This window comes from Indicator indicator, chromosome 8, assembly GCF_027791375.1.
Source record: "Indicator indicator isolate 239-I01 chromosome 8, UM_Iind_1.1, whole genome shotgun sequence".
Lineage (NCBI taxonomy): Eukaryota > Metazoa > Chordata > Aves > Piciformes > Indicatoridae > Indicator > Indicator indicator.
This window is the reverse complement of record NC_072017.1, coordinates 35,749,064-35,771,914: the sequence shown is the minus strand read 5'-3', so window position 1 is coordinate 35,771,914 and position 22,851 is coordinate 35,749,064. Positions and strand designations below refer to the sequence as shown.

The 22,851-nt window shown below is 38.1% G+C and overlaps 1 protein-coding gene across 1 annotated transcript in view; it reads right to left on the bottom strand.

Annotated features, from left to right (window-relative positions):
• The window catches only part of GSTCD (glutathione S-transferase C-terminal domain containing), a 55,169-nt gene that overhangs the window by 5,732 nt on the left and 26,586 nt on the right, over positions 1 to 22,851 (bottom strand). The window contains exons 5-9 of the mRNA XM_054382965.1: positions 11,873 to 11,988; positions 11,649 to 11,693; positions 11,104 to 11,232; positions 5,727 to 5,860; positions 3,201 to 3,231 (exon numbers count right to left, since the gene is read on the bottom strand). Coding sequence (XP_054238940.1) covers positions 3,201 to 3,231; positions 5,727 to 5,860; positions 11,104 to 11,232; positions 11,649 to 11,693; positions 11,873 to 11,988 — 455 coding nt within the window. The remainder of the gene's footprint in view (positions 1 to 3,200; positions 3,232 to 5,726; positions 5,861 to 11,103; positions 11,233 to 11,648; positions 11,694 to 11,872; positions 11,989 to 22,851) is intronic.

Here is a 22,851-nt window from a genome sequence, read left to right as displayed (position 1 = left end):
TGGAGCAAATCAGAATAACTTTAGAACTGTACAACACACCCAAGTCTTCTACAATGTCATGAGGCAACAAAAAGTGCTCTGCTAAGTAAAGCTACCAGAGCTCTAGCTCTGAAAAAGAGACATAAGTCTTGCATCAAAAAGAAATAATTTAAAAAAATAAAATTTAATTGCTGCCAGATTAAAAATTATGATTTTAAAGGTTTGGTTCCTGTAACAGATGGGGAGAACAACTTTGCCTTTGGAAACTTCATCTTCCCTCAGTATTCTGAAGTAAGGAGATTTACTCAAACTTTTTATTAGATGGACCTAAACATCCAAGTGTCTTCATTTCACTACAAACAGAAATGAAATCCTATCTTCATATTAAACCAAGATGGTAACTCCCTTCACAGTATAGTCCATCCAAATCCTAAATTTAATAGACATTTGATGAGAAGAAAGTTTGCCTACATACTTGCTACTTTGCTACACTATTGCTACTTAATTTTTCAAATGTTACTCATAGATTTACAGTATCTTGAGGCAGGGATATTTGTTTCCTAGTACAGCTCACTCACATGAAGGTTTTTCAGCTCACAGCTCGATAGGGAACATGCCAGCCAAACCAGAACATATTATAACATGTTTAGGATTTAAATGTGTTATGACCAGTCAGTTCAGGTCAGTTCAGGTACGGCTAATTTTGTAATACGAAAGAGCTGAAAATATTAAACCCAGATGTGACTACTGGTGAATGGAGTAGAATGAAAGCCACAGGCAATGTGATGGGAAGCTTGGGGGTGGAAAAAGGGAGTCAGAGGAGAGGGCAAAGATTCACACTAACACAGAAACCCTTCCAGCCCGCAGGCATCTAACACAAACTGACTTTTTGCAATGTCAGGTTCTCAGCTAACCCAACTACACCAGAGCCAAGGTAAGCCTTGACATTTAACCTAAACATCTAGACTGACTAAAGCCTTGGCTTCATAAAGAGATGATCCAAAAAGTTAAACTTTTCAACTACATCATCACTCTATGACTCAGTAATTAAACTGTCACATTCCCTGTTGGCAGTAATAAGAAAAGCATTCAAAAAATAATGAAATTAGTAATTATAAACTGTCCAAAACATGTGTGTGCATAAACAGCTGACTTGCTCACTAGAACACCCACATCCTTAATGCCTGTGAAGTTTCCAAAGCTCTTTGTGCAAAGTTTTTCAGTTTTACTTTCCAATTCTCCTACAGAGAGAGTGTCTTTGCAAATAAGAGTCTCAAAACATATCATAGTAGAAATCTGCAGCTATCATGACCTTATTCTTTGCAGTTATAAACTAATGATTTACAGCATAATGTTCTCATCAGAAAAGTTTCAGAATTGCCAGACTCCTGGTTGTCTTTTTAGATCTCACTAAAATGAAAGATAAGAGAAATGAATTTAAAATGGGAACTGGAGGGGGGTGACAGATACAACGTCTGGCTAACACATGGCAGCTTTGGCTACAAGCCAATAACCTGTAACAATTTATTAATATGAAATATAAAAACGCATATAGCTAGCTGTATAACAAAGGTTATTTATAATTAGGATTATTTGAGGCACCAACCAGCCTAGACCTTTTGTACAGACCCTTACATTAAGAGCAGCCGTATTTTTCAGCATTGTCCTTGACCCCTGTGCGCTTCTATACCACTACTAATAAAATGCTAGAACTTCTACAGTTTCCATAGATTAACAGAATAAGAGAAAAATTCACAGATTTTTTTAATATTATACACACTATCCTAATCTAGGCATCCTTAACTTTATCATTGTCACCTTCTCCCTCTGTACTGTCAACAAGATTACTTTTAATAATATATTAGTAAACAAACATTTTCTGAACTGAACTCTGAGTTCCTCACCATCATGTGTTACAAAGATATAAATGTGTTAAAAAGAATGGTAATCAAGGGAAAATAAAATGGCAGGTCCAAATCCACTGTGTCATTTGTACCATCTCAACCTATGGAAGTTTATTTCCATGCAAATTAGTAAAGTGTACATAGACCAGACTGTCATGAAGATGAGTTTATTACCAGATAACTGAACTTCCCACAGAAGTTGGATGGAGATTTTTTGAATTTTTTAAATGCCTTCTCTTACTTGAGGATTAGAAAGGGCAATACCCACTTTCCTCTTACATTAAGCATTTTTACCATCCCAGAAAAACGTGGATATTACAAACACTATTCCTCTCATATTTCTGTTACAATGGATTATGCATCTCCAAAATTTATTTTCTTATTGTAAACATGAAGACTCTTCTCTAGGATTTGACATGTAAACTTAGTAGTATGCTCCTGTATAGCATTGCTTTTCTCAAATGGAAACGTTTTCTTTTCTACGTTAAATGCACCTAACCTTCCAGTTTTTGGTTGCTCATCTCTAACTAGTTGAAATGCAGATCAGCACTAGTTGTCTGCTGTCCACCTCTCTGATCTTGTCCTTTTTCACTCCCCTCTTATCTGTTATATATACACCTTTGTTCTGTATGCATCATTGATTCTTCCTCTCCCTTTTCTCTCAAACTATCTCCACACAAATCTAGACTCCGCAGGGGTGACTACTATTGAAATAATTCTGAGTAATGTCTTTAAAACATACTGTATAAAATTCTTGCTGGTGAGTATTAACCTCTTCCTATTCACTATGCGCAGTGTTCTAGACATAAATTAGAGGGAGAAATCTAATGCTTCGTAGAGAATTATATCTATAAAAGCAAACATTTCACCTAAAAAAATGATCAGACATCACCACAGTATAAATAGTTGTGTTTAAGATGTAAATAAATTGGTATCCTGCAATCATTAACTGATACACATTAAGGCATCTTAGGAATGGCTTGCTTGTACTTTGATTTTACTGAAGAAAAAAAAAGTGGAAAAAAACAGATGGTGGAGAAAAAGCAGCACAATGACATCTGCACTACTAATTAACATTTCACATAACATGCTTCGTTATTTTCCCTTTTGCATCCAATGGTAATTTATTTACATTTACTACTTTCTGTTCAAGATCTCTGGAAAATTTTCTAGGCATAGCCCCAAAACTGCCACACCTTGAAATTAACAGATAACCACTTATATATCCTAAGATGATGTGGAAAAATGCAGGAATCTGCACATAATCCTCTCGACACCCCCCCCTCCGCCCCGCCCCCCCCCATTCTTTTTACATACCTTGTAGGACAAAATTTCTTTGAACTGGTGACTGGAAAAAAAAAAAAAAGACCAATTCAATTAATATGTAAAAAAGCAGAGGTGCAAAACAGAAGCATCACATACTCGAGCACATATTAAACAAATCAATTAATCAATACCTGTATCCTCCATAAAGGCATTCAACAAAAACCAGAGACCATTACAATTCTAGTTCATTAAAAAAAAAAGAAGAGTATATTTGGCATTGTCTTTTGTTTACATATGTATATTTTACTATTGATTAAAATTCTCTTTAAATCATTGTAAAGTGGTAAGACAGATTTCCTGGTGTTTCCACATTGTCACAGAAATACTTTAAATTACATGTAGACAACCTCTAGACATGTATTTTGTTTGGACCACAAAAGTAAGGTGGAACTGAGTAGGTAGGCAATAGGAGGAAGTGGACAGGCTATCATCTTTTATGATCATATCAAAAAAAAAAAAGAAAAAAAAAGCAAACTTCAAAACATAGCTCAAGCTAGACCTGAAAATTTTCTAAACTGCCTTATGATATTAAGTTTCAAAATTTTAGCAAATACAAAGCCATAATTTACAGTCTTGCAGCATCTACAGCAAGGGAAGTTTTGAAACATAGGGAGGTTTTCCAGTCTTCATAATCTAAAACTGTAACTGGTCAAAAGCTAAAGAGCCTCAAGTCCATTTTAAACCAAGTCAACAAAGAAAAGACACATGCCTGCTAGTTTTAGGTTTAAAACATTATTGCATCTTCAAGAGTACTTGTTTTATTCTGTCACAGGAGAAAAAAGAAGGGACAGAACAACACAGAAGAACCCAAATTGACTAAGAAAATGCTGTTAAGTGCAAAGTTTATCATATCAACAAATCCTAAATATTTATTCTCCAAGCACTTCTGTAACAGCATATTTTGGTATTATTAGAGAAACAAAAAAATATGTAACATGGATGCATAAGGTTTTTTTTAAGATTTGTAGATTGCTTTTAAGAAAGCATGCTTCAGTTTCTTATTTAAGGAAATACATTTGTAAGACAATGCTGTAATTCCTAGTAGAATTGCGTTTGATTCATCTTGAGCATCCAAAATGCAAAGCTCAGCTTTATGAAAAAGAACCCACAACTCTCCTCCCCCTTCTAGTTCTGCCTCAGAAAGCTGTTAGCCTCTTATCTTCTTCCACTTTATGCTTACCTTCTATATTTTATTTATATCAAAGGCATTAACATTCTTAAGCCTAAGATATCTAAGTATCTTCAAAATTGCAGATTTGAAGACAAAATATGTACAGCCCAAGGTATTAAAAAAATGAACTGAAATACAGGAGGGCTTGTCTCTACTTAGGCATAAATCAGAAGAGATTTTACAAGCAGTAAACTGTGGTATAAAGCAGACCCATTTATTTAAGCTGATTGCTTACATCTTTTGCCAACATTAAAATGTCAATTACCCTTCTTACAGTGATTTTCATGAGTTTTCTATTAACTTTGTGATTTCAAGGTAACAGGCCTGGATATTACATTGATTCCCATATACTGTATGTACTACTTCAATAGCATAAAGTGTTCTGGACTATGTGTAGAGAAATCCAGAAAAAATAATCCAGAATTACCAATCTGTTTCCTTTTCAGGATTGGTTGCCAAAGAGAAACAGAAGGAAACGCTTTCATTGTAACTGTGAACCAGTTTAGCCAGGACACTTGCAATTATCTTCAGCTGATTAATTCAGTGTGAAGCCCTGCATCTGGAGAGGAATAACACCAGGCACCAGTACAGATTAGGGGCTGTCCTGCTGGAAAGCAGTTCCATGAAAAAGTTACCCATGGGACAGCAATGTGCCCTTGTGTCCAAGAAGGCCAATGGTCTCCTGAGGCACATCAAGAAAAGTGTCCAGCAGGTCTAGGGAGGCTCTCCTCCTCGTCTGCTCTGCCCTGGTGAGACCACACCTGGAATACTGTGTCCAGTTTTGGGCTTCCCAATTCAAGATAGACAGGGATCTGCTGGAGAGAGTCCAACAGAGAGCCAATGGAGAGCTATGAGGATGATTGTGGGACTTGAACACCTCCTCCTACGAAAAAAGACTGACACACCTGGGGCTGTTTAGTCTTGAGAAGAGAAGGCTGAGGGGGGATTTTATCAATGTCCATAAATATCTGAGGAGTGGGTTTCAAGATGAAGGTGCCAGTCTCTTTTCGGTGGTGCCCAGTGATAGGACAAGGAACAACAGATACAAGCTGGAACACAGGAGGTCCCACCTCAACATGAGGAGACACTTCTTTATGGTGAGGGTGACTGAACGCTGAATAGGCTGCCCAGAAAGGTTGTGGAGTCTCCTCCTCTGAAGACTTTCAAAACCCACCTGGATGTGCTCCTGTGAAACCTGCCCTAGGCTTTCCTGCTTTGGCAGGGGGGTTGGATTCTATCTCTAAGAGGTCCCTTCCAATTCCTAACATTGTATGGTTCTCTTCTCATTTTAGTACTTTCTACCTTTATTTAAGTTAGTATTTTAAGGCCTATCTTATTAGCTTTACCTTCGTGGATATTTAAACTTCACTGTGTTCTGAATGAAGCCATAACAACAAGGGGAGATGACAAAGGCTGCCCGTGCCTTGATACAGTGCTCAATCACCATGTCTGTTGCCACACCACATGCATGCAGAGCCACCTAGAGTGTTAAAAACAAAGGAAAAAAGAAATAAGCAAATTCTTTACAGTAACATTCTAAACAAAATCCTGTTGCAGTGGGGATTTTTTGGTTAACTGAATTACTTAAACGTATGAGGATTTTTCTGCTATGTAAACTGTTATGCCAAAGGCCTAGTCCTTAATTCCTCAGTATTTCCTTCCTCTTCTTCCCATTATGGCTAAGGAAAATTTATGGCCTATTCCATTAACAGGGGAACCACCAACACTAACATAAGGGTCACTGACCAGAAGCACTTAAAAGGTAGGTGCCCTGCACTTTGATATCAAATAATTAAAAATGAAGCTCCAGAAAAATAGTCAAAGAAGAACTACTATGGTAATTAGCCAAAAATTTTCATCAAGCAAAAAAGACTTAGAAGAATGAACTATTTCAAAATGGGATTTCAATTCAGCATTAAGAGAAAGTAGCAGATATACCTGAAGGTCATGTTTAAAGGACAACATTTACACATACATTTTAATCATTTGATTGTAAAGTATTGGAAAACAAACACAAAAAAGGAAAGTGTCAAGTACAACTTGCCCTGCCTTTTTTTTTTTGTTCTCCTCCTTATTCTCTTCTTAGCTCTTGATCTAAACCCAGAATGCCACTTGATCAGAAGAGGTACCTGCAATCATGGATGTGTATTTGGAGAGCACACAGGTTGCACCCAAATTCCCTTACTGCTGCACACAATATACTGCAAAGGAAGCCGCACAGCTCTCTCCTAATCAATACCTGTGACACCAAATGGGCCATCTCAAAAGAAGCTATTACCTTCTCTTCCTTCTTTCCTGTGCTCAGTAACTTAAAGAGCAGGTTTGGTGTTTACATACTGCTCTGTTTTCACTGAAACAAGGACATTTTTGAGGTACATTTTTCATTTTATGCAGCACTGCAGATCTTGAAAACTGTACTGTTTTCTCTGGTTGTTCTTGACAACTTACAAAAAAGGTTTAAAACTGCAAAGCTCGGATTTTAGGGTTCAGAGATGTTTTTCAAGGTACAGAAATTGGAAGATAAAAAACTTTGCTCTCAGATATAAGTTAAAACAAAGAGGTTTTTGTTTGCAGACTGGTTGATGTAAGCTCAGCTAAGCAGACCATTAATCATCAACTGAGTGTAAGTGAATACAGATGGTAAGAAATGTTCTTGTCTCAGGCAGAACACTAAAAATTAACACAAAAATAATTTCACAATGCAAAAGCTTTCTGTCCATATAAAATTAAAAACACCTATAAAACTGTTTTTACATCAGAAATAGATTCTTAAAATCATAACTATTATTAGACTGTCATGGAATAAAATTATATTACTTCCTCATCTATCCAAGCAGAAAACAAAGACCAGTGCTTTGCTTGCACGTTTGAAAAAGAGACCTTACAACAGCAACAGATCAAACCAGTAGCTCAGCTGAGCTTGCATGAACTTTTACACCAATTAATTTCTTCTTTGGGTTTTTCAGAATCAATTTAGTTAAGCAAATAAATACAAAATTTGAGATGGCTTTCTCAGGATACCCTATACGTTAAACTCACTGAAACAAAATTAAAAGCGAGGACTAATGCTGATAATCCATTTGGTTCACAAATCCATACATCTCTAGACACAGGAAAATGAAGTGGCCCCTGAAGAGAACAACAGAGCTACTGCAGTGTAAGATCATTACCCTGTACTAGTCCTCTGATGCTAAAGCTTCTCAGAACACCCTGGTGCACACAGAAAAGTGAAGGGAAAAGCACGTTTCATGAAACCTTACATTCACTTCCATGACCTTAAACAGAAAAGAGCTCAACACCCCCAAAAATACACACCTCATCCCCCAACCAAAACTTAAACTTTTTAACTTGTTCTCACACATTAGCTGAGATAACTGTGAGAATTACAGAAATACTAAAACCAGCCAAGATCTCAAAGAGCTCTCTGAGTGTTGGCATGTCAGTCAACACTGCAGGCAAATGTTTGGAAGCTTTAACTTTGTGGTTGGTAGTTGCACTACACGTAATAGTACAATGCACCACAATGTTTGGCACTCAGGCGCTGCTTCACAAGCTTGATCTTCACTACCCCAGCAATTCATAAGGGCAGAAACTTTGTGGAGTAAAAGAGAAATGGTCGACACGTTGATTTTAAGCTGCTTTTGCTGGCAGATAACAGATAAGTAAAAAAAGATTTGCTATCAAAGTAACTATAATGCATATAAACATGTTTTAAACTAATACCAGAAGCAGAGAGATGACAACTTCTGCCACATTCATTTTTCTGTAGCTCTTTATATTTCAAATACTGTAACCAGCTAATTTCTTGTCATCATGTCTGCCCTCACATTTACATTGTAATGTTTTACTGAAAATGAAGTCATGCGATGAATGCACAGCCTTGTAAGCCTCAGAAGAAAGGTTTAGAAACGATGCATTCCCAAATTTTGTGTGTATCCATGCATTATGGTATTACATTGTCATTTTTCTATCAGTCCAACGTTTATGACATCATGATACAAAGGCAGATAAACTCCATGTTATCTGTCTTCCAACACACTAAACACTCATGCTACTAGTCAGAAAACCAGCCAGCTCTTGTCTTACATGTGGCTGCAGAGGAAAGCTAATTCTGAGTTAATGAGCACAACCTGAAGAATGAATTATGTATGGTATGATACAAACTAACTCTGAAGCTGAGATTGATACTGGTCTCCCAAAATGGGAAAGCTGCAGGTTTGTTAGTAGAATAGATTACAGAGTCAGGTCAAAGACACTGAAATCACAGGCCTGGGAATGGAAGAATTTCCAAGTGAATTTTTCTGACATACAGAATATCACAAAACAGATCCAGTTGGAAGGGACCTCAAAGATCACCCAGTCCAACCCTTGACCCAGCATTATTCTCCCTTTCACAAAAATTTAAAAAGGGAGAATGTCTAGGCCCAGAGAGTTGTAAGTGAAGTTAAATTCATTTGGCAGCTGGTCACTAGTGGTGTCCCCCAGGGTTCAGTATTGGGGCCTGTTCTCCTTAATATCTTTATCAGTGATCTGCATGAGGGGATTGAGTGCTCTGTCTGTACGTTTGCAGATGATACCATGTTAGGCAAGAGTGTTGATCTGCTTGAGAGTAGAGAGGCTTTGCAGAGAGATTTAGACAGGCTGGCTGTCTGGGCTAAGGCCAATGAGGTTTAATAAGGCCAAACGCCAGCCCTTTGGGTCACAACAACCCCATGCAATGCTCCAGGCTTGGGGCAGAGTGGCTAAAAAGCTGCCTGGCAGAAAAGGATCTGGAAGTGTTGGACAACAGCCAGCTAGTGGTGTGCTCAAGTGGCAAATAAGGTCAACAGCATCTTGGCCTATTTCAGCAATAGTGTGGCCAGCAGGACCAGGGAAGTGACCGTGCCCCTGTACTTGGCACTTATGAGGCTGCATCTCAAATACTGTGTTCAGTTTTCAGCCCAATAAAGACTTTGAATTGCTGGAGCATGTGCAAAGAAGGACACTGAAGCTGGTGAAGGGTCTGGAACAGGCTTTGTGAGGAATACCTGAAGGAACTGGGGTTGTTCAACCTAGAGAAAAAAGGCTGAGTGAAGACCTTATCACTCTCTACAACTACCAAAAGGAGGTTGGATGGAGGTGGGTGTTCTTTTCTGCAAGTATGAAGCAATAGGGTGAGAGGAAACAGCACAAAGCTGCATCAGGAGAGGTGTAGATGGAATATTAGGAAAAATTTCTTCACTGGAAGAGTGGTTAAGTCCTGGACCAGCTGCCCAGGTAAGTGATGGAGCCACCACTCCTGAAAGCATTTAAATGACATATAGATGTGGTGCTGAGGGACATGGTTTAGTGGTAAACTGGCAGGTCTGGGTTAACAGCTGGACTTGATGATCTTACAGGTATTTTCCAACCAAACTGATATGATTCTACAAATATACCACTTTTCAAAAATGAAAGCTCCACGGAGGTATTTCACTTAGTATTAACTTTAAAAACAGGCTCCATAAATGTAGACAGGAGCTCCAATGATCACAGAACTGGCGACTCATTTCACTGAAAAACTACGACACATTTCATACATAGAATTCAATAGATTATTCATAAGATCATGCGTTTTTGAAACAGATCTCTAGTTCATCCACTGAAGTGTCTATGACAATGTAGCACAGAAAATAAAGCCAGAGATTTTGAGATTTACACTTGGAAGGACCAGGCTAAAATAATTTATCCTCTCCTCTTTCTTCTGCACTGTATTTAATTTCTTTTATTAAATAAACCAAACAGTTAAAACAGTACTGTTCATGTGCCATAAACCTTCAGCTTTAAATATCCTCAGCTACAGCTGAAACAGGCCCTTGGATGGATGATTTAAAGAACAGTCTGACTCACGCTGAAAGCTTAGGGCTTACTGCAAAAGTTCTTATTCTGTTAACAGAGCATGAAACAAGACAGGAATTTTTACAGTTACAAGGGACTATTTATGCCTTACTTTTCCCTAGGGCTGCAGAATTCTGAAGAGGACATTAATCTGATTTGCTTTCAGGGTCTAACACAGATGCTTTGAATCAGTTTTCAAATCACCCATTTTGCTCCTGCAGAAAAAGATTCCTGCTGTGGTCTGCTCATTTATGGTTAACTGGGTGTCAGGTTGTCACCTGTTGACTACAACAGGAGTGCTCAGCATGAATTTTACAAAACTGAAATCATTCTGCCTGAAGTTATGCATTGAACACACATGTACATCATCAGTATAACATTCTCTGTCATGATAGCTCCTTTTCAGTTCTAAACTGCATACTCTTGAGTGGTTTGCTTTATCTTTATATAGTTTTACTGTCACCTAACTACACTTCTCATCTCGTTTTATTGTATTCAGGCTTAATTTGAGCAACAGTAATACTTTCTTCCTATCTTCAAATTATTACATCCATTAATGAACCACTAATTTCAAAACAACCTGATTAAACCAAGAATCTACCCCACATTTTCATGAACATGGTCAGGCAGCCCTCATTTTTGTGTGATTGGAGTAGACACCTCTCTTCATTCATGTAATATAAAAGTGATGCCAATTTGAAACAAATAATAAGTACAAAACTAACAATATGGATTAATGTAGAAAGGGTGTTTCTCATAGCATCAAAAATACCTACCTCTCAGGGCATTCTCTTAGATATTTTAGTTGTTTTGAGAGTAATTAACCAGATATGAAAGTTCTGAAGTTGAAAAATTATAATCACTTACCCCAATATTAAAAGTCCCATTAAAATAGTCCAAATTGGCTTGAATGAACCAAATATTGTTTAAACCTAGTTCATCACTTCTCTCTTTAGCACGGATCAGAGACAACTCCTTATTTTCTATGAGCACCACCTAGGTTTCAAACATAGGAGAAAATAAGACAAAAGACAACTGAGAAATAAAAGCATAGCATTGCCAACAAGCACAAAACTTGGTCATTTAGTTGAGAAATCCTCCATATTACTTGTGGCATAGCCTGAGATATCAAAAAAATGATTAGCAGGAAAGCCAACCACAGTGAAAGGCATTTAATACTTGTCAGTATCAATCAGCTTACAAATATTTTATCTTTTCCTATAACCTCCCCCCACCTCAGGAAAGCACCACACACATTTGGGATCAGGCTAAAAATTTGCATGCTTCAAATTTAAGCCCTCTCCTGAGACGAGTGTGTCTTGATATTTATTCTCCTTACACGCAACATTTTTAAAGGTGATTATCAAGAGACCAAAAGCTCATAAAATCTGTACTTCTTATTCAGAATTTACCTGGCATGATGGCATTACATGAGCAAGAACTATTCCAACATGACCCTGTAAAAACAAAACCAAACAAAACCTGAGTCACTTCTCAAGTCGCTAACTCATAACATAAGCATCCTCTAACCAGTCACAGAACCCTTGAAATCAGCTAAAACATTAGTGCTTGTACTTCTGGCTTAGGCAGTAAAAGCTGAAATAAACTGTACCACATAAACAAAAATATACATTACCCCTCCACTGCAAAAATCCACAATCACATCTCCAGGCTTAGCCAGCTTTGTCACCACTGCTACTAAATTATTCAACTGCTGCTGCTTCCTCAGAGCCCGGTCTCTGGACATCTTTCCTGGGGACGGCAGAGAAAACACTGAAGTAGTGATCATCAGTTCTCAACATTGGTAATTTTAAATGGGTAACAGCAAAGCATTGCAAAAGATAGTTATGGCCAAGACTAAAAACTGGCTGGAACACTTGGGAATCTCAATCCACTTTGACCTAAATTCACCAGCATTTGGCAGAGCTTCTCTACACCTGCAGCACATCTAAAAAATTCCACTCCAGTTCTTGCTGTTAACATCTCCTTATATAAACTTACTATAAATTAATCAAATTGGTGTATGCTCTAGCCCGATTATATTCCAAACCTGTGAATCATGCCCAAAAACAGAGCTGAAATCTACTTACTGCAAGGTTGACAAAATAAATCCCTATTTATTACATCTCTACACTTTCCTTAAGTAACTTGTTTTTAAAAGTTGTACTCTTTCTCTTGTCTTTTTTCTCTTCTCATAATAAGCAGCATTGTTTATTTAAATGAGTGTGTGTGCAAGGAGATAGTTCTCAAAGTGACTATTCCTGTCTGGCTTTCCATCACAACTTTTATGAAAAGACTATAAGGAGAAATTCTAATTCCTCACATGCCAAGTATCTATTTCAACGCTCCATAGACTGCTTCTAATTTTTGCTCCCATTTGATAAACTAATGTTCAAATGTTCTCAATGCCTGCAGTTTTAACTGTAGGTAATGGAAGACGCAGGCATTTCACCATGTGAAAAAAAATCAGTGTCTTAGCTAAAAATTCCGCTTCTGAGGTCAAATAATTTGTTAGGCAGACAGGAATTGTGATATTACCTATAAAACCCTACCCCTACAAATCACACAGGTACATTTTCTGTGTACAAATATATGTATATACTTGCCCACATGCAATCACAAGGGATTGTTTGAGTTTTAAAAAGCAGCTGCTATCTTGCACATAGCTTTAATCTAACTGAGGCTGCTGGAACAATAAATGAAAATAATCAAGCAATCTAATTTGTATTTGTCTGCTATATCACATGTCTAAAACAGCTGTGACAAGACATGCATAGTGAACAGGGAATTTTAGCTTGACAATGCAGGCCACTACTTGGGTCTGGTTTTATCAATCAGGTTTGTTTTAATTATTTCAATTCTACCTGATGAAGTACTTAATAAAATAGTCATTCATCTCAAACAAAGGAGCAGCTACCAGATGCCCTCCCCTGCAGCAAGAAACATTTGAATTCTTTCACCTGATAAACATATTAGCAGCCAAGGAAGGCCAGAATTCCCAACAAAACCACCTTCCTTAGAGCTCACTAGAAGCTGCTGATGCACAAAATCTGCATCTGACCAGGATGACTCAACTCTAAGAGGTGTGACTGCAGCTCAGATAAGTGAATCTGAGCTTGCTTTAAACAGTCCACCTTGGACTGGACATAACACTGCTATGACAGCTCTCCGTTTAAGGCAAGCTGATCTTCCAAAAACCTCTTTGGCTCCTATGTTGCTAAAACCAAAGCTACCACCTTAAAATTAGCTCAGTTATTGTTCAGAAACTGCAGGCACACAACTAACTGACACTGCAGGTCCAGAACTAGTAGGCAGCAGCAGCAGCAGGCGGCACAAACAGCAAGAACAGATGTAACTCTTGATCAGCACTGGATAAAAATTTTACGTTCAGCTAAAACCAGAAAAATGGGTTTTCCAAAAGCATGATAAAAACAAACAGAGGGGCTTTTATTTGACAGAATTCAGTAGGGTCTTGTCCTCTTAAGACAGTGAAAGCACACAGAATTCCTTACTTAGAAATACACTGTGAAGATAAAAGTCAATTTATTCTCAAAAATGGTTCTGAACATAAAATTTGCCTTTTAAGTTTCGGTGTCCTCGTTTACATGGCAACTCATTTTTAACAGGGGTTAGTTCTCAGAAGCATTATCTTAAAAACAAACCAAAGCAAAAACAAAACAGAAAACCCCAAATGAACAAAAAACTCCATATCAACCAAAACTTTAATCTTCACAAATTTTTATCCTTTCTATTTGGTGGAAACAAATAATAAAAGTATTTACAGCTCAATTGAGATATAAAATTGCAAGCTCCCTTGGAGGAAAGCCTTTAGAATTCAAGGCTTCCTGAGCTCAAATAGCTCAAATAACTGCTGCAATTAATTTAATGGGATTTGCTGTAAATGCTTTTTTTTTCCCAGGTAGCTTTTGTATCACTCTCTTATATCCACTTTCAACTTCAATCTTCCTAATTGCGAGAGGAACCAGGCAGACAATTTTGTTTCCAATTCCTGCCTCTCAACAGGCATTAGCACAAACATTCTGAGCTATTTTCCTGCACAATGCTGAAGGACAGACTGCACCTGCCAGGCCAGAAACAAAGAAATCCATGCGAGCAAATGCTCTTAGTTCCTTATACAACTTCTCTGTTCTTATTCTCCAACACTAAGGTTTTTCTGAAAGGCTTGGGATTTATTAATATACCAAGTACACTCCCTGAAAAATGCCACCATGTTTTCATAGAGAGCAAAGCTGACCAAATAGATCCTAGGAGTCACTACAAATCAAAAAATCAAGGTTTTATTAGCAACATTCATTAGTGACCTCATTACTGTTGATAAATATGTAAAGGATGAGTGCCAAGAAGATGGAGTCAGGCTCTGCTCAGTGATGCCCAATGACAGGACAAAGGTTAATGGGTGGAAGCTAAGGCAAAGGAAGTTCCACGGAAACATGAAGAGTTTTTTCACTGTGAGGGTGACAGAGCACTGGAACAGGCTGCCCAGGGGGGTTAGAGTCTTCCTCTCTGGAGATACTGAACACCTGGATGTGTTCCTGTGTGTTCTGATATAGATGATTCTGCTCTGGCAGGGGGGTTGGACTAGATGACCTTTCGAGGTCCCTTCTAACCCATGGCATTCTGTGATTCTGTGAACATATCCACTAGTTTGTACTCAGCTTTGTACTCAGTCAACCTTCTCAGTATCAAATTAATAAATACTTTTTTAAAAAGAGATTAGCCTATAGCCTTTAAAACCTCTTTAAAAATTAACTCTTTATAGTCGCCAACAAACAAGGTTTCATCCTTCCTTACCGTGCAGACAGCAAGCACTGCACATTCCCTGGAAAGATGGAGAAAACTAAGCTTGAATCAATAGGTCTTTTGTCTGCTCCATCTCACTTGCTAGCGAGAATCACCTAAAGCTAGCAAGCCATGACATAGCCTGCAGAGACTGTTAGTTAGCAAGGCTAACTAATCCTTCACCACAGCAAACTCGCAAAGAATTTAACTAAAACTTCTGCATCTGAAAATACTACAGCTCACTTTGCATTCCTCAAGCCCTGTGATATTAATGCTAAATGTTTTCATCAACAACAGGAGAAAAAGTAGCTTACATTCAGCCCTACAAGGCAAAACCTTGAAAAATGTCCTTTTCCTTTTTCTGCTGGAGAGTCAGATTTAAACAGATGAAGGATGCCACATCAGCTGACATTTATTTACAAAGAAATATTCTTACTAGTCAGAAACAATATTGCCTTCTTATAAGGAACTCTGCTAAATCTTGCAAGACATACAATTAGCAAGGACAATAGCTTTGCTGTTGTCCAGTGGTCACCTTGGTTACTTGAATAATATTCTTCTTCAGCTTCAGCTGCTTTAAGTCAATCTGTGTGGGTCAGTGCTGAAAGTTGAAGATCTGCCCTCCATTTCTCAGCCTGAGGCCACCTTCCAGCTGCACCCTTTCAACAACACTGACCTGTCTCCCTTCCTCTCCTCCTTCAAAAAGGGAACTATTTCAGCAGCACCTCTTTTCTACTCCTATTGCATAGCCACATGAGAGGAGAGAGATTAAGCAGTAGGAGATGGGCCAGATAGTCTCAGCATCATCTACAGGTAAAGATCCAACCTGAAATACATACATCAAATGGTAAAGAGGCATGTGAGAGGTAAATGTATGTCCATCCTCCTCTACCTCTCACCCTCTTACAAGAATGGAGGGAGGCAACTCTGATCAGGCAAACCAGGTAATTATCCTTCTTGAGCAGTATTGAAATCAATACAGCAAATAGTGCATTTGTGTTTTTTTACACTACACTTGGGTGTAACTCCAAGTGTGGGATCCAGAAAAGGAAGTTTGAGTGTTGAGAGACAAGTCTGACCACATCCTCTACTGGGACTTGAATATCTCCTAATTGTTATGGATTTGCCCAGTTAAAATCCAAAACTTACTCTCTTCAGAGTATGGTTTCAGGTTTGGGAATAAAGCAGGCTTTTACTGCAGAGTAGCTGTAAAACAACCACCACTGGAAAGTGTCCCTAACCAACTCCTCATGGCAGTCTAGATGGTAGAATGACACTGACCTTGGCCCTTCACTCATCAGGCTTGGTAAAACTGTTTTCTTTATACCTAACTCCCTCACTGGTGCATAGCTTCATGAAATAATTCAGTCTGTCTGTTTCAAGTGATGCCAGGCTAAAAAGTTTCTGTCACTGGAAGCCCACCTATTATTTACAGAGACTGTACTCCACTGAGCACATTAAATCCAGAGATCACACTTCACACTGACATGAATGCAGCATTCAAAGGCTGGCTTCTAACACCAAGTAGTTTTGACAAAGGATCTCGTATATTTGTTTTTACTACTTTACATTGATATACAGGACAAAGCAATTTATTAGCAATTATCTTTCTTGTTCATCTTGAGAATTCTCTTTGCTAAGAAAAAACCCCAGAAAATCAAAATAATAAAAAAATTAAAGGGACACCTGAACGTGAATGATAAGCCCATCCAAAAAAAAGGAAGTCTGACACAGACTAATGCTAAAACCAATCATTGTAAAATTTAATTTTAACATGCCAAATTGTCAAATCTTATAAAAACATGGAATAGTCTGAGGAGCAAGGCTGAAAATACTCAAGATATGCAAAACCTGCTGAATATGGTCATAAAAGTATTTAATGATGTGGAATGCAGAATATGATGAAATTGACAGTGACAAAGAAAATATCAGTCAAAAATATCAAATAATAATTTCATTGTTTTTACTGTTTCGACATTAGTTCCCTTTAAAATCTAATACAATGAATTTGCACAACAGGTGAATTTTCCAAATCACTGTCATGGAAAAGTAAACAAAGATTTAACTCAAAACAGCTGCACAGAATTTTCAAGTAGATATTTATTTCTGGGTTGCCTTACCTGCAGCAACGTATGAAAATCAAAAACCTGATACACATTTTGGAAGGCAAGTGAACAGAATCATCAGAAACAAAAAAAGACCTATACTTGGAAGCGTCACAAGGTATCAAATGTTTCTGCAGCCAAAGCTCTACACTGGAAATTATGTTCCATTGCAGAGACAACTACAAAAGACCTTATTTTTTTTCTTTTTGTACTTCTGATCTTGTTGCCTTTCCAAGACCTTGTTCTAAGGCATACCCAAAAGGCAGCCTTGCAGGTAGGGAAAGCATATACTTTTTGGCTCTGCAGACAATCTCAAAGAGTTATAAGACAGAGGGGCCAGAGATCTCCAAAGACCACTGCAATAACAAAATGCTCAAGCCTTTTTAAGGGACATATCTACAAGGTGCAGCAGAAAGATGCCGTTACACAAGATGATGGCAAATGCATTGCCTCTCTGAGCAGTAATAGCCCTGTTAGTGCAGTCTTAAATGAAAAATTCTGCATCTCTGCTACTACTTTGTCTACCATTCCTTTGTCTCTACTACTTCTTTTTGGGATCCTCAACTTATTTCTCTACAAGTTGTTACACTGCACCATATGAAGTAAGTCTCACTCATATCCTAATGCTGTATTTCACATTTACCTGGTCTCTATACAGCTTCCTCCTTGTATTTCTCAAGACACTAGGACACTGTCCCACCCAGCAAACCAGCATTTTAGGCCAGAACAGAATCGTTTCATACTTACAAAGACTCTTTGTAATTATTCTTGTAAGTTTTCATATGCACATGGCCAGGAAGCCCTCAAAGTGTAAATCATTTTCAGCTATAAAATATTACGCAAAACTCAAACTAGAAGTTAAGCTTTACTACTTATATCACCGAAGGACAGTGTTAACCATCATTTTCCCTAATTCTGGATATGATATTAAAAGAATCCTAAGGTACAAAAGGAGCTGGTAGGTGAATTGAAAAACTTCAAGAGGAAACATAGTTAATGTAGAACAGCATTGGCAGTGAGCCATCATCTGCTTCCTAACTCTCCTACACAGATGACTCAAGACAATCTATCATGATTTTTTCATTCTCTGAGAAACAGGAGCCTGCCCTAGGTGATCCTGCTTTTGGCAGGCAGGTTGGACTCACTGATCTCTGGAGGTCCCTTCCAACCCCTAACAGTGTGTGAATGTTCCTGAGAGAGCTAGTAATATTCATGAAGTTGCTTCTGTGCACACATTCAAACCAATGGCCTTAGCATTTGGGTGGGTGGAAACAGAAACAACCCACCTATAACATCCCAAATAAAGCCTATAAACTATCCTTCTGGAAAATGTATAGCATGCACTTTCAAGCCAACAGATAAGGTCAGACAAGAAAACCCACAGTACACATTATATTTTACTACATAAAGCCTTTTATGATCAAATGTAGTGATATTTTAGCTGCAGTTAAGGGACTAGGAGAACACTACAATACATGGTTTAAAGCATACAGATATAGAGCAACAACAAAAAGGACAGGAAAGACAACTAACTCCATGAGCATATTTTATTGTTTTTTTCAGAAAGGAGTCTCTCATGATCCTACTATCCAATCTGCTCTTTATTAAGGCAAGCTTTGCAAAATAACTTTATCATTTCAGGCATAAACCTCCCCCTTCATCTCACATACACTATCTTGGTATAGTCTCAAAAGGTCAGACAGCTATGAAAACTGACCTTTGACAACCTAAGCAGGAATTTGGCCTGCTTCCTTTTTTGTACTAGAGGACTTTAAGCAACAAAAGAATGTCACCTTTAAAAAAAAAAAACAATAAAATCAAGATCAACAGATGCCAGTAGAAATAAATAAAAAAATAACATTGGGCTTCCCTGAATGTAACTACGTCCTACTTACAGAAGTTTTTGGTTTGGTTTTGTTTACTTGCTGTTGGGTTTTTTGACCCTCAAAACAAATAAATCTTCTGAATATCCAACAGAAAACAAAGACATACAAACAGCCAACACTATTTGTGCACATCTAATCTGGTCTTTACATTACTGGAAGACTTTTTGATACTAGATTATCAAGTCTCTGTAGGTACTCAAATTAATGAGTGTTGTCCATACTGGTATGTACTTGCTAGAACCACAAAGTTTTTCACATTGTAATATTGCCAACAGCCATCTTCAAAAAAATCATGTATGAGAACCTTTCCTAGAACACTAGATTAACCCAAAATCGTGAGCTACTACTTCTTTAAGCTGACAATGTTCATACTTCTCATTCTGAAGTCCTTGAGATTCATATTTTCAAGCTACTTTTCCGTAATCACAGAGATTAGGAAGTTTTTTTGTTCTAAAATGAAAGCAGGCAATGTTATACAATCACTGGATTGAAAGAAAGATATCAAACACTGTCATGACAGAACCATGAGAAAAAAAAAAATGGCATTTACCCTTCTTTCAACTTATTTTACTCACATTTATTCATACACTGCCTATCCTGCACTCCACTCTTTTCCCCTCACCTTTGTCCCATACTCTCACTTCTTCAGTGAAGTAGTGAAGATGCTATGAGAAGAAGTCACTGTGTCCAGAATTCATGAGTAATTACAGGGCCTCACAACTGGCCCCACTGGACTACATGACTGCTTGAGGTCCCTTCCAACATGAATTATCCTATGATTCTTTGATTGGATTTGTTACAGGTAATATGAGGGCCAAATACCTTGCTCAAAGAGCAGGTGTCAAACAGTAGAGCAGACAGATTTCTAACAGCTTTACAGCAGTGGTGTTCCTTTGAATTTACTTCTGTCCTCCCTCACCTTAGCTCCTCTGTTTCTGCTACCTGAGCAGTCAGCCTTTACACTTCTATCACAGTATATCAGAGGTTGGAAGGAACCTCAAGACATCACCAGGTCCAATCCCCCTGCCAGAGCAGGATCACCTAGGGTAGTCCACACAGGAATGCATCCAGGTAGGTTTTGAAAGTCTCCAGAGAGGGAGACTCCACAACCCCCCTGGGCAGCCTGTTCCAGTGCTCCATCACCCTCACTGTAAAGAAGTTTCTCCTCATGTTGAGGTGAAATCTTCTATGTTCAAGTTTGAACTCACTGTTCCTTGTCTTATCACTGTGAACCACCAAAAAGAGCCTGGCCCCCTCCACTTGACACCCACCCCTCAGATATTTATACACATCTATGAAATCCCCTTATCGTCATCTCCTGTGCCCAAATCCATCTATCACTTGAGTAAGATGTGAGGAAGAAAGCACATCAATACAAACCTTAAGAAATGAAAGGTGTTAAAACTTTTGGGGAAGGATAAAGGGAAAAGCAAACTCTGCTGCTGTACTAAATGTGGGGCAAGGTCTCCCACTGTGAAGGAGAGCTGTGTCATCTAGGTGCAATATTGTACCAAATCTCAGCAACATGCAGGTTTGTGAGGCTGCTCACTCTCTGCAAAAGTTCTTCAGAAGATGATGTCACTGCCTAGCAAGGAAAGAAGAATCAAACTGTTTCTTTACCTTTCACAAGCCTAATATACTGACTGACAGCTACTGTCTTGCTGAGAAACAGCAACAGCTAATTCCTGAAGAATTCAGTGCTCACCAGGGGCTAAGAGAGGCTGACTCTTGCAGAAATAGGAGAGCTCTCTCCCCAGCAGGAATCAGAACTGGCTCCTGCTGAGGTCAGAACAAGGGCCAGAAGCCCCTGCCACTTACATTCACAGCTGTTCAGCAGGATCTTGCCTCCAGGGGACCAATTCTCTTAGTTAAGAGGCAGGCTCCTCAGGGTGCAGGCAGGAACACAGCATATTTCCCTTTCTCAGCTCCTTATGCTGAATGTCTATAACTGATTGTTAAGGGTAAATTAAGAGCTAAATATATCTGTACCATCAAGAGTAGTGAATCACAAATAGTTGAAGGAAAGAATGAAAGACACCTTCTGATATCTATGTTCTCATTAATTCCTATTGTAACTTCTAAATAAGGAAAACAAAAAATATTCAGTAGATTAATAACTTAGAAGATTCCTTTCTGATTTATTGACAAGAGAGAGAGCCTAAACCAATAACTCAGAAATAGGAAAAACTGGCTTAGAAGACAGTCACGATTCATTTGGCACTCCTGTGTCAAGACAACTGAACAGCTGGCTGCTGGACAAACAGCAGTGCTTTCAACTTAACTTTATACATTATGTCTGCTTACTGTACAAAGAGTAACGGCTGAAGGAATCCCTCCACAACACTTACCCTGATGAAAAAGAATTTCACCCTTGAAATTTCATCCTGCATTTTAGTCATTAGAAAAATCAAATCCCACACTGCAAAGGACTTGATGACCAATTTATAATTAATTTTCATTTTAATATGCATACAACCACATCATTTCACAATAGCTGGATATGATTTCTAAAGAAAGGAAATCTAGTTCACATGGAAAAGCCAAGGATAGAGACTTCTACCTTGACTGATCTACACTACGATTACCACAGCACTTGTAGCTTCATCCTATGTAAATCTGCAGTTTATGAAAATTTTATTCTGTTCAATCAACTTTCCTGTATTAAATGAGTGTATCTGGTACTCATGTGGTTTATGTTAGTTAGAAGGGCTGAAAAAACAGTCAGGAGTTCATAGGAAATACAGGAATTACCTGACTCAATCACAAGGTTTTAATTCTGTAATACTAACTGCTTGACCACTGATTTTCTCTCAGCAAATTTGAGGGGGAGGAATTGACATGACCCAATTTAGGCAATTAATACAATTAATTGCTTTGAATACCAAGCTAACTAGGATATTTTCTATACAGTTTTAAAGTCAGTCACCAGCTTTGGATAAGTGCTCTTTTAATCTCTGACATTGAAGCCCCAGTATCTATTTTCTGCCAGGTTACTGGTTTACTGCTGTAAATGTTGATGGCCAGAATTAAAGTTTGTATACCTTCCAGAACTGCATTCTATAATAAAACCCCCCTTTTGTTATAAAAGTACTTATGACTTTATTTAATAAATTAAATTATTTTCAATTAGCATTTCTCTTCCCTTAAGTCTTTTCCCTCATGCTTTCTCATCCTATGAGCACAAATTGAGTAAGCCACAAGTGGCTGAGACAGCACTGCTTCGGCCATAATTAAGTTCCTGTTACTGAATGCTAACTGTGCAATTTTGCAGTTTGCATACCACAGCCAAGTACAGTTACCAAGTAGTTCTCTGATATGTTTAGGTTGCTCTGAGTAACCAGTTTGGGTCAGAACCAACAGATACATCAGAATTCTCAGATTTGAAGAGTTCTGTGACTGCGTAGCACCAGACCACTTGCTAAGTAAATCTGGCGTTTACTATTATGAAAGAAACAGGCTTTGATATCCCCATCACCCTTAGAGCTACTAGAATCAGGGCATTTTGCACAATGCTTGTCTTCAAGCTGCTCCTTTTCATTGTTGTCAACCTATTCAAATCCCTCCAAATTAGGTAAAGCACATATTGACTATAACCAGCACAAGCTAATTATAATGCAGTGGACAACAAACCTCTGAAATTCATGGAATAAACATCTATTTTTTTCCTTTAAACAAACAGAAATAATGGTGTGATCATCTGGATCATACTTCACAGCAACAGTCATCCACTACAAATAAAGGCTACTTTACTGCACACTTCATGACAGAAAGATTATGTCAAGTTAAACAATCTGGCCATGAACAGAAATTTTTCTCAACGGATC